Source organism: Triturus cristatus, chromosome 10 (genome assembly GCF_964204655.1).
Source record: "Triturus cristatus chromosome 10, aTriCri1.1, whole genome shotgun sequence".
Lineage (NCBI taxonomy): Eukaryota > Metazoa > Chordata > Amphibia > Caudata > Salamandridae > Triturus > Triturus cristatus.
In genome coordinates, this window is record NC_140593.1 from 535,830,690 (window position 1) to 535,843,059 (window position 12,370).

General features: G+C 47.1%; 1 protein-coding gene across 9 annotated transcripts in view; it reads left to right on the forward strand.

Moving 5' to 3' along the window:
* KMT2C (lysine methyltransferase 2C) overlaps positions 1-12,370 on the forward strand; it is a 1,736,691-nt gene that overhangs the window by 824,102 nt on the left and 900,219 nt on the right. For 7 of the 9 annotated variants that reach the window (XM_085632007.1, XM_085632004.1, XM_085632008.1 and 4 more), the window contains exons 27-28: positions 8,564-8,668; positions 9,322-9,369. In XM_085632007.1, coding sequence (XP_085488133.1) covers positions 8,564-8,668; positions 9,322-9,369 — 153 coding nt within the window. The remainder of the gene's footprint in view (positions 1-8,563; positions 8,669-9,321; positions 9,370-12,370) is intronic. The other 2 variants (XM_085632012.1, XM_085632010.1) reach the window with 1 other exon arrangement.

Genomic DNA, 12,370 nt, shown 5'->3' on the forward strand with positions numbered 1-12,370 from the left:
GAGTTTAGTCCAGGTAAAATCTAAAGTCATGTAGTCAGGGTTCCTACTTTATACCCAAGGGAGGGGTGGGACACGCACTGGGGACCCACCTATGGGAGGGTCAGGACAGAGGGGTGGCTACACCTTTGTCCAGTTTCGCCCCAGAGCAGGAGTAAATGGCTCCTGTAACCGGTTTGAACTGGACCATGTAGAGGGACACCTAATGTGCCCCCAGTGCAGACTTCAAACACTCTGAGTGCACCCACCCAGCCCCAATACACTAAATCCTGTCTGGGAGGTGGTCACGCCTTCCTGTGACAGGAAACCTATTGTCAAGCCTTCCCCTGCTCGAGCTTGGCTCAGCAGCAGGAGGGCAGACTCGTGTCTGTGGCTGGCAGCATCCATTTTGTAATGCCCTGGTCGAGAAAGCTGGTACCGGGTAGACCGGTGACCCATGTATGTCCCTTTGGAAGGGTGGAATCATACCTCCCACACCAGTTACTGGTGTGGAGGTATGATTCCAAGGTGTTTGACACCAAACATGACATTTTTCTAAGCAGCCGTTTTAAAGTTAGCATTTACCACGAGGTTATAATGCACTTAAATATATATGGTTGGCTGCATCACAGAAAACCCCGAAAAATATGTTCCGAAGGCTGCCGAGGGGCCCTGCTCATGCAGGAGCACCCTCTCACATAAAACCCAGCACCCTGCTTTCAGGATTGATAAGGCCTGCCATAAGGGGTGACTGATAGGTTTATAGGTGTAGTGATTTAGAATAGATATAGTGAACCTATAAGTAAGGGGTGCATGCACCACCTTACACAGGCTGCAGTAGCAGACCTGTGGTGCCATTTTGAATGGTCTGTCAGGGGTGGCACAATACATGCTGCAGTCCCTGGGAGGCCTCTGGGGTACCTATGCCCTGGGTACAGGGTGTACCATATACTAAGGACTGGTAAAGGTACCCCAGAATCCAATCTGGAGTGTACCTAAAGTACATGCACAACCAATTTAGGGAGAAAGCAGATAGACTGGGGTCCTGAATAGCAGGATCCCAGTCCGACTAAGTCAAAAACCAGCAAAGCACCAGGAAAAAAAGTGGGGGTAACCATGCAGTCAGATTCCACCTTCCTACAATGGCCTTCATGGAGGACCTTAAGAGGGTGATGCCCCATCCTTCCCCTGCATGGAATCTTAATGTGGTACTCACCAGTCGCATTGAACTACTCCCACCAGTTCCACTCCCGGAAGGGGGTCTTCCTTGTTGCCATTACATTACTTAGCCGCATAAGAGAGCTGCACACTCTTACCCTACAAGAGCCATTCATTCAGATTTACAAGGACAGGGTTGTCCTTAACACCATTCCAAAGATCATCTGTATAGTGGTGTTACCCACCTTAACCAAATGTTGGAGGGCCTAGTCTTCTTCCCAAAAACAGATTCCATTGTGGACAGAGCACTCCACACACTGAATGTCAAGAAGACTTATGTACTACATTGACACAACCAAGCCTTTCTGTAAATTAGACCACCTCTGTGTCCTTTACAAATTCTCAGAGAGGATATCCTAGCTCCAAGGCAGGCATAGCTATGTGGGTAGTCCAGTGTAAGCAACTATCTTAAAGCAACAAGGGCTGTGCCTGCAGCTCCTGGGGCACACTCTACCTGTAAGAAGCCACTATAGCTTTTCTAGGTAATATCCTACATACGGATATTTGCTAGACAGCTACCTGGTCAGCACCATTCATCTTTGCTAAACAGCTTTTTGTGGACATACTAGCCAGTCAGCAGGCCATTGTCAGCCACACTGTTAGGGACCTTCTTCCAGACATCTGCATCATGCACAAGCTATCACCACTTACAGAGGGCACTGCTTTACAGTCCATGCTGAGCATATCTATCTACAGCCACACGCCTCAAACAGAAAATGCGACTTACCTGCAAGCATCTGTTTTTAGCATGTAGTGCTGTAAATTTTCATGCTCATGCTACTGCCCTCCTCCCCAGAAGCCTGTCTTTAGCAGATCTCTTGCTTTCTTCTTTTCACTATACATTGTGCTTCACACACCTTACATAACTTTTTATGCCATGTATACTGTCACCCGCTGTGAGAAAAGCAGTTTAACATGGACTTGGTGTCCACGTACAGTATACACTAGGAGGAGGAACCATACCACATCTTGTGACTCGAAAGATTTCTTCGAATACAAACTGCTTGCAAACATCCATGCCTAACTCTAGGTGGCAGGAGTATGCTGAGCATGTTAATCTACAACACTAGTTCCTGTGAACAGATGCTTATAGGGCAAGTAGTTTTTCCTTTTTCTTGTATGCAGCAATAAGAAATGGCAGATGTGTGAAGTGATGCTCTTTAAAAAGCATGTTTTAAGTTAGTTATGACTAATACCTTGACTTTGTTAAACTTAACTCTGCTCTATTGTCCATATTGCTGAGATTTTTGTTATAGTGAATCTTCCCAAGTCAAATCCGGTTGATGTAGTAGTCAGTTCAGTGCTGTGCTCAGTTGCAGTAATGTTCAATATCATGACATACATCTGTATACATTAATACCATTGTTCGAGGCATATGAGCTGCAGATTACACACTTTTACATAGATCGCCATCTGGTGTTGGGCCAGGATGTTTGCAGTTTGTTTTTCCTCTTGGAAAGTCTTTGGAAGTCACGAGGTCGGTGACTCCTCCTTTGGTTCGTATTACGCATGGGCTTTGGCTCCATCCTCAGATTGTTTTGTTCCGCCATCGGGCTCCGCCATCGGGCTCAGATGTAATACTTCGCGCTCCGGTTCCGAACTTTTCCAGTTCAACGATCGACGCAAAATCCTCGTTCATCGGTATTCTTCAGATACAAATCCTCTTAATCACCTTCTCTTCGACACTTCTTCGATTCCAGTCGTCGACGGCGGCCTTCGAGCCTATCCCGGCTCCGGTCTCGGCTGATGGAAAGAACTCCCTTCAAGAAGTGCCCTCGATGTAGGTCCAAATTACCCCACACCGATCTTCATGAGGTGTGCAACCTCTGCCTCTCCCGTGAACACGAGGCTCGAGACTGTCCCGCCTGCAAGTCTTTTAGATCAAAAAAGACTATTCGAGATCGAAGGGCCAGACGCAACATGGCGCACTCCTCGACCTCTGCTCCAGTCGACATCTTCGGGGACGACGTCGAAGCTCCGGGACAGCAGCACACCGAAGAAGACGACCTCGTCCGTGCTTCCGAAGCAGACGACTCAGATATGGAGGACATCACCCCGGTGCAGAGGGTCGCGAGTACTATACCCCCTCCCACACCCGCGCCGACACCCAAAAAGGCTTCGGTTACGCCTTCGCCTCCGACCCTAGGCAAAACCAAAGCCATTGCTTTTAACACCCCACCTTCGGGCCCGGTGAAGAAGCCTAATAAGCCTTCCGGCGGCTCAGGCTCGAGCCAGCCTGCCAGCGGTGCCGAAAAACACCCTTCGGCACCGAAGAAGAGATCGGCCTCTATCTCCACACCGAGCTCCGCACCAAAGCCCTCGGTGTCGAAACCCGGCCTCTCGGTGCCGACCAAACATCATAAGGCCATCGGCACCGACACTCCCGTGCCGAAGCCTGTCTCGCACCGAACAAAAAATCGGAGGTTCCAAAAAAGCACGGCACAGACGAGCCTAAAAAGCCGTCGGCGCCGACCGAACAACCAGTGTCGCAAGAACTATTCACACTGGATCCTTTGCAAAAGACACTTACCAAGGATCCAAAAACTGGACATTTGGCACTGTCTTCAAAAAAGAGACATTTGGACAAACCAGCTCCACCTCCACCTCCAAAGAGGAAGGACTGTGCTACCTCTCCTTTCAGAGTGCCTTCCCCACCTCCTCCACCCTCTCCACCTCCGCCCCCGCCCCCTTCTCCACCCCTGCCTCATCGCTCTCCGACACCGTCTCCAGACCATGATGATCAGGGGGACCCATACTACGACCCAGCAGATGTGCCACAAGACCCCACCCCTACTGGATCCCCAGACCCATGGGATGATTATAACAATCCAGACATCCCAGATGTCCCACAAGATGACCTTTATCCATCCAGGCCATCCCCACCAGAAGACTCGTTAGGTTTTCACCACCTACTTCAGAGGGCGGCACATTATCACAGGGTAGAGCTACATACTGACCCAGTAGAGGAAGATTTCCTCCTAGACACCTTTGATAATGCACATAGGTCTACTGCGATACTACCTATGCTCAAAGGGGTAATTAAACATGCGCCAGAGGTTTTTAAAGACCCAGTCAGGGCTAGGGTCCTAAACCCACGCATAGAGAAAAAATATAAAGCTGCCCCCACAGATCCTACCTACATCAAAGGACCTGCACCACTGGATTCCCTAGTGGTATCCACGGCTAGGAAGAGATCAAATTCCCAGGCGTCAGGCGAAGCACCACCGCCTGACAAAGAGTCCAAGCTCCTGGACGCGTCGGGAAAACGCACTGCGTCACAGGCTGCCAATATATGGCGTATGGCCAACACTCAAGCGCTATTGGCCAGATACGACAGAGCACATTATGATGAGCTAGAAACCATCATGCACCATCTCCCAGAAAAGTACAAAAATAGGGCTAATGAATTGATTCAAGAGGGGAAAACCATAACTAATACCTCTATACGCTGTGCCTTAGACGCGGCAGACACAGCCTCCAGGGCCATCAACACTAGTGTCCGCCTCTGTCGCCACGCTTGGCTAAGAGTTTCAGGCTTTAAACCTGAGGTACAAGCCTCCATATTAAACCATCCATTTGATCAACAACATTTATTTGGTCCAAAGGTAGATGAGGCCCTCGAGAAGATGAAGAAAGACACAGATACGGCGAAATCTATGGGAGCCCTACAGTCACACCCTCCTAGGCACTCCTTTCGCCGCTCTTCCTTTCGGGGCACGGGCAGAGGCTACTCCTCGGATAGTGCATCCACGTCCTACAAATCCCCTCCTCAGTCCACCTTCACAAGGGGTTATCAAAGAGACGGCTATAGAGGCAATAACAATAAAGGCAGTGGCAAAACAAATACCGCCCGCTCTGCCACACCGCCTACCCAATGACTTTCCCCTGCTCCCTCCAGACCATCCCACTCCGGTCGGGGGCAGGCTACAAAATTTCCTTCACGTCTGGGAGACCATCCCCTCAGACAGATGGGTGACCCAAATTATTCGTTCAGGGTACTGCCTAGAATTAACATCTACCCCCCCCAAACATTCCACCCAGGCCACGCCCAATGTCACAAGAACATGCCACGTTACTAAAACAGGAGGTAATCTCCCTCCTGCAAAAACAGGCCATAGAACAAGTCCCCGCCAATTAGCAAAATTTAGGGGTCTACTCCCTGTACTTTCTGATACCAAAAAGAGACGAGACTCTACGACCTATTTTAGATCTCAGGCCTCTAAACACTTACATACATTCGGACCATTTTCACATGGTAACCCTTCAACAGGTTCTTCCGCTCCTCTCCCAGAACGACTTTCTCACCACACTGGATTTGAAAGACGCATACTCTCACATTCCGGTACACCATGCTCACAGAAAGTACCTCAGATTTGTAGTGGACCGGCAACACTACCAGTTCAGTGCTCCCGTTCGGGGTCACAACAGCACCAAGGGTATTCACCAAGTGCCTAGCAGTAGTGGCGGCACACCTCTGAAGACAGCACATTCACGTCTTCCCATATTTGGATGACTGGCTAATAAAAGCCACGTCCTACAACCAATGTGTACACCACACCGCCACTACAACCCAACTACTTCACCAGCTAGGTTTCACGGTGAACCACCAAAAGTCCCAGCTGATACCATCCCACACAAAGCAATACCTCGGTGCCACCATAGACACCTCAAAAGCCATAGCCTATCCCAATCCTGCCAGGATTGCAAGCATCCAGGCTTTGCGTCAAAAATTCATACCTCAACACACTCTCCCAGCAAGAGTGTTTATGCAACTAATAGGGATGATGGCCTCTTGCATTTTCATAGTACCTCATGCAAGACTCCAGATGCGTCCTCTCCAGGAGTGCTTAGCACGCCAGTGGAACCAGGCCCAGGGGCAACTGACAGATCTGGTGTTGGTAGACGGTCGCACCCATCGCTCTCTGCAGTGGTGGAACACCACAAATCTTTCCAGAGGTCGACCGTTCCTGGACCCGGTTCCACAAATAATCCTAACAGACGCATCGCTCTCCGGCTGGGGAGCTCATCTGTTACACCTCAGTGCAGGGCACATGGACGCCGCAACAAAAGTTACTCCACATCAACCATCTGGAGTTACTGTCAATCTTTCTAGCCCTAAAATCCTTTCAGACGCAGATTTCAGGCAAGGCAGTCCTCATTCGCACAGACAACATGACTGCCATGTACTACATTCAAAAACAGGGGGGGGACACACTCTCCACAGCTCTCTCAGCTAGCACAGAGCATATGGAGATGGGCAATTCCACACAAAATCTTTCTCCTAGCCCAACATGTCCCAGGAGTCCAAAACACCATGGCAGATCTGCTCAGCAGACAAACGCAGCAGATCCACGAGTGGTAACTTCACCCACAGGTTCTTCACCAAGTTCTTTCAGAAGTGGGGGTATCCTCAGATAGACCTCTTCGCCACCCACGAAAACAAAAAATGCCCAAGCTTCGCCGCCAGATACCCACACCCATTGTCCAAAGCCAATGCGATATGGATGAACTGGTCAGGCAAATTTGCATACGCCTTTCCACCTCTCCCACTAATTCCATTAGTGGTGCGAAAGCTACAACAGCACTCCCTCACGCTCATCCTAGTAGCTCCAACATGGGCCAGACAACCGTGGTACACCACGCTGCTGGAACTCTCGGTAGTGCCACACCAAAATTTACACCTCTCACCATGCCTCCTAACCCAGAACCATGGAGAGATCAGGCACCCGGACCCAGCTCAGCTCAACCTTGCGATCTGGCTCCTGAGATCCTAGAATTTGGATACCTTAACCTTCCCCCTGATTGCATGAACATTATCAGAGAAGCTAGACGCCCTTCTACTAGGGCCTGCTGCGCTGCAAAGTGGAAAAGATTTGTTGTTTACTGCCATAACAACACAATCAACCCTCTAGATGCATCTATACAGCACATCATATGTTACTTGCTCCATCTACAAAGGTTTAACCTAGCATATACATCCATTCGGTTGCACCTCGCAGCAATTGCTGCTTACCTACAGAACAGACAGCACCTATCACTTTTCAGGGTGCCTGCCATCAAAGCCTTTATGGAAGGCCTCAAAAGAGTAATTCCACCCAGAGTACCACCCTCACCTGTGTGGAACGTAAATATAGTTCTCACAAGGCTAATGGGACCGCCTTTCGAACCTTTGCATAAATGTGAACTGCAATTTCTCACATGGAAAACAGCTTTTCTGGTGGCCATCACTTCCCTTAGAAGGATCAGTGAGATACAAGCACTCACTATACAGGAACCTTTTCTCCAAATGCACCAGAACAAGGTTGTAATCCGCACCAACCCAAAATTCCTACCCAAAGTAATTTCCCCCTTCCATCTAAACCAATCGGTAGAATTACCAGTTTTTTTCTCGCAACCTCAAACTGTTGCAGAAAGGGCTCTACACACACTAGATTTTAAAAGGGCCTTACTTTACTATATCCAGAGAACACAACCTTTCAGAAAGACCAAACAGCTATTTGTCTCTTTCTCTCCACCACATAAAGGCAACCCCATCTCTAAATCAGGGATAGCTAGGTGGATTGTAAAATGCATACAGATTTGCTGCCACAATGCAAAACGAATGCTATCTGTTCCCCCTAAAGCCCACTCTACACGGAAGATAGGGGCTTCTATGGCTTTTCTAGGGAACATACCATTAGATGATATCTGCAAAGCAGCGACATGGTCAACACCGCACACTTTCACAAAACATTACTGTGTAGATGTGCAAACCAAGCAACAAGCTAGTGTGGGCCAGGCTGTACTAAAAACACTATTCCAAACCACTGCAACGGATACGGGTGGTCGCCGCTAGGGTTGGGTACTGCTATATAGTCTATGCAAAAGTGTGTAATCTGCAGCTCATATGCCTCGAACGGAATATGCTACTTACCAGTATGCATCTGTTCTTGGCATGAAGAGCTGCAGATCTACACACGCCCACCCACCTCCCCGGCTACCTGTATCCGTTCCAGTCTTATCTTATTTAGATACAACACACATGGGTTTCTTTACTATTATTACTACGCTCCATCTTTCCCTGCTGGCGAAAAACAATCTGAGGATGGCGCCAATGCCCATGAGCAATACGAACCAAAGGAGGAGTCACCGACCTCGTGACTTCCAAAGACTTTCCAAGAGGAAAAACAAACTGCAAACACCTGGGCCCAACACCAGATGGCGATCTATGCAAAAGTGTGTAGATCTGCAGCTCTACATGCCAAGAACAGATGCATACTGGTAAGTAGCATATTCCTTCTGGACTTCCACTTGTTATTTGTACTTACGGATTATTTATTAGAAATACATTGAAGGTAATAAATTAGGCTAAATTATTACTTTTCCCCAGGTAACACACAAGACCGACTCTCCGACCTATCAGAAACTTTGAACACGGATGATGACCTGCTTGGCATGTTTTCTGATGATCTAGTAAAGGCTGGAACCCGATCTGGTATGCATTTTAAAATGGTGCATATTTCAGAAAACTTTTATGGTAACCGTTGGTCTGGTATTCTCATTTGGTTTTAACAAGTCTACTTTTTGTTAGTGTTTACTCTAATTTAAATCTTTTTTTCAATACAGCACATGTTTTGTAAAGTCTGATTTGCTTCGTGCAAGTGATCATGGCTGCTGCACTGTTATCATGATGCATAGATCATCACAATCTTTTTTAAAATTCAAAGTCCTAAATTGCTATAATGCTTTCAAAATCCTCCAATGGTTTGCAATTGTTTCTACTAATTTCATGGAAGTGCTGTCTGTGGCAACAGATGTCAAACTCTATTGAAGACGTTCTTGAATTTTACCAATTTGTAGACTTGACAAATGTTTATTTTAATGTCCCGTAACATTTCATTTTGAGGACTTTAGGACTCTTTTATATTTAGATTTTTCTTGCTGTTGTCACTATCTTAATAAAACCAATTAAGCTTTCTTATTGATATTTGGTGCACATGCCACACCATTTCCTTACTATAAAAATGTGTCATGTGGACTTCTGACTGCTAAGAGGATTTTGATGATCTCTGCACATTGCCTTTTATCATAATATTTTCGTTCTGCTCTTGTTATAATCACCCATTTTATCTGGTTTGGGTCCTGTAGGTCTTGATTTATGCACTTTCCATATCGAGAACTCATCCTCCCCGTTTGGTAAGAAACTAAGCCATGGAAATTCCATGGGTAGAACTAGTTCACTTTCTTTTTTTTTTTCTTTTCTTTCAATTGATAATATTTTATGCATGCATCATTATTTATGCTTCTTTGCTGTTCTATGAATTTGTTTCTGTGCCGGTAAGCTTTGCTTCAAAATTAGAAATATGTATGTAAAATTTGTATAGAATTTGTGAACTGTTCCAGCATTTTCTATGCGTAATCTTAATGCTTGTTAACTAGTTAGGCTTTCCCAACTCATTGCTAATCAGGGACTGTTTTTTTGATGACCAAATCGTGTCAGTCTCTTTAGTAAATAAAAAAGGCTGACATGTAGCTTATTGTATGTCCCTCTGGGAATTTTTAAACATAAAATTCTAAAGCAAAGGCCATAATCTGTTATTCGTCTGTAAGACATTGAACAGACTTTTAATTGCGGTCATCTTTTTAATGTACAAAGACCAAGAGAGCAGGTGCTACAAAACAGCGCAGTGCAAAGTGCTTAGTGACATTGGTGAAAGTAAGTGCACTGGTGCTGAATTGCAAGGGGCTCCAACTCTTCAGATTCTTACATACTCCCTCTGGCATGCCTTAGTGCCCTAAGGAGCTGAGAGACCCTTCATCTGGGGCATTGCAGGCAGGTTTCCCCTTAGCATCAGTTGGACCCTCTGAATTCACCACTATGCCTCCTCCGGCTCCTTTTTTGACTCCACATCAGGCATTATGCTTCAAACTGGTCCACGGAGCATCGATGCCAATGCCGACTTCATCAATCAAGGTGCCCATAGTGCTCTCTGACAATAGTCAACGCCCCTACAATCTCAACTGCGGCCGAGCTCTTCTTCAGTTGAAGTACTACTTCCCTCTCTGAACTTGCAGGTCTGATGTCCCCCGTATCCTGCTGGTCAAGCACACCAGTTGGCATATACGGGCATTCCAGTGGTATCTCAAGTCTTAGTGAGACCAACATTCTAGTGAACATCTCTTGACCAGTGGTGGTTACTAGGCTGTGATGGGGGTCAGCGACAGACCCCTCACCCAACCACGCCTAGATTTGACAGTGGAGACCGATGTGTCCATTGTGGGTTGGGGCAGCCATCTGGGAGAGATGGAGGCTTCCTGAAGCTGAGGGAAATCCGCTTGGCGTTAAAAGCCTTTCTCCTATCCATCAAGGGTAGGCTGGTGCATATGCTTTTGTACCACACCCCCACCATGTGGCCTCTGGAAATAGATGAATCATCAAGGGCTCCTCCTGGTGGTGAACGACCTAGTAGGATCTTTGAATGTCAGGATTGACAACGTCAGCTATTGACACGCAGCAGGTCTTGAGTGGCAGTTACTCCTGTATTTGGCACAAAGTCTCTTCCGTAAATGGGGAAAACCTCCTTGGGCGATCTGTTCACTCCTGCTGAGAATTTGCAATAGCACTAGTTATGTGAGTTGGAGTTTACAAGTAGTCTGTTGCTAGGGGACACATTCCACCTAAAGTTATATTCCGACTTCTGAACGCATTCCAGAATATACCAGCCCTGCCCAGAGTTCTGAGAAAGATCACAAATGACCGTGCCCAAGTCATCCTAGTGCACTGAATTGGGCACGGAAAGTATGGTATCTGTACACAGCTTTTGTAGGGACTAATTTGAGGTTCAAACTCTGTTGAGGACAAGCCCCTGACTGAGCTTGTCCCTAGAGCCGAGAAATTTGATTAAATGGAAGAGCTCTTGCAATCTGATGCTTAAACACGCGTAGCTAAGGCTATGGACATACGGCGAAGGCTGATTTGGAGACTGACAAACTTCTTCCTCCTTACAACACGTCTGCTGATCTTTACCTAGACCACCAAAATACTAGTGGGCTTTACACTAGTCCAGAAGACGAGATTTAATACCCCACTGGTTTATCTTTTGAGATAGTCTGTTCCTTTCCTCTGTAGTTCCTAAGGCAGCATAGGTGTTTGAGTTTCCCTTTCCAGCTAAAGAATCTAAATCCAACATTCTGAGTGAAGTCTTGCACCTCGTTGCGGGTGGAACCTCTTTTGCCAGCCAACAAAGTGTTTCCGGCCCATGCCCTTGCCTTTTGATCCCAGGTTTCTATCAGCACATCTCTGTCCGGGGAGCTTGGTGGTTCAGGCTTTCCCGACTGCTCCTCTGGACCGTGACCATGGGGGTGTAAAGATTTTGCTTCGGGCCATCTAGCCCTATGCACTGTCTGTGCCATGTCCCTTCTCTAATGGTGAGTCCACACATTATGAAAATGGCAGGAAATACTTTGCTAAACCTTCTTGACCACATGAAAAACCCTGGGCGACTATTTGGATGCCTCCATGCATATTCTCAGATATGTCCAGAAATCATCTGATACAATCTCTAAATCCATGACTGTGATAGCCCTGCCCACATGTATGCCTGGTTGGTCTCCGGAGATGCTCAGGTGACCCTAATTAACATGATCTTTGAAAGGAACAGTCTATTTTGTGATAAAGCGGAATGGTTGAAGAACAACCGCCCCATGTCGCATTTGTTGTGCCTGGCCTCCCTGGTTGGCTGTTCCACCAAGAATATTGCTGTTTATATGTCTCCTCTAGGGTCAACCCTCTGTGCAGCAGCAACCTTCCCAGCCGGTTCAACTCTCATAGCAGTTATACTTATTCTTTTGTGGAGGAGGTTGACTTAAGGGACAGCAGCAGCTGCAGTCTGCCCATGCTGGATATACTGCTTCAAAACCACCTTGATATCTCCTCTTTCCACCACAAGCTTCCAATTGGGGGTAGGGTCGTCCATTACACCACCAATTGTGAGGTGATCGTTACAGATCACTGGGTTCTCCTGCTTAACCTCCAGGGCTAGGCCATTCACTGGTTGTCCTCCCTCGAATCACCCACCATCTGAAAAGAAGTGATCTTTGGAGCATCACTCAGTCTTTGAGTTGGAAGTTGTCCTGTTGCAAAAATGCCACATAGAAGTATTGCACTTGGAGGAGTGAGCACACTGGATTTACCACG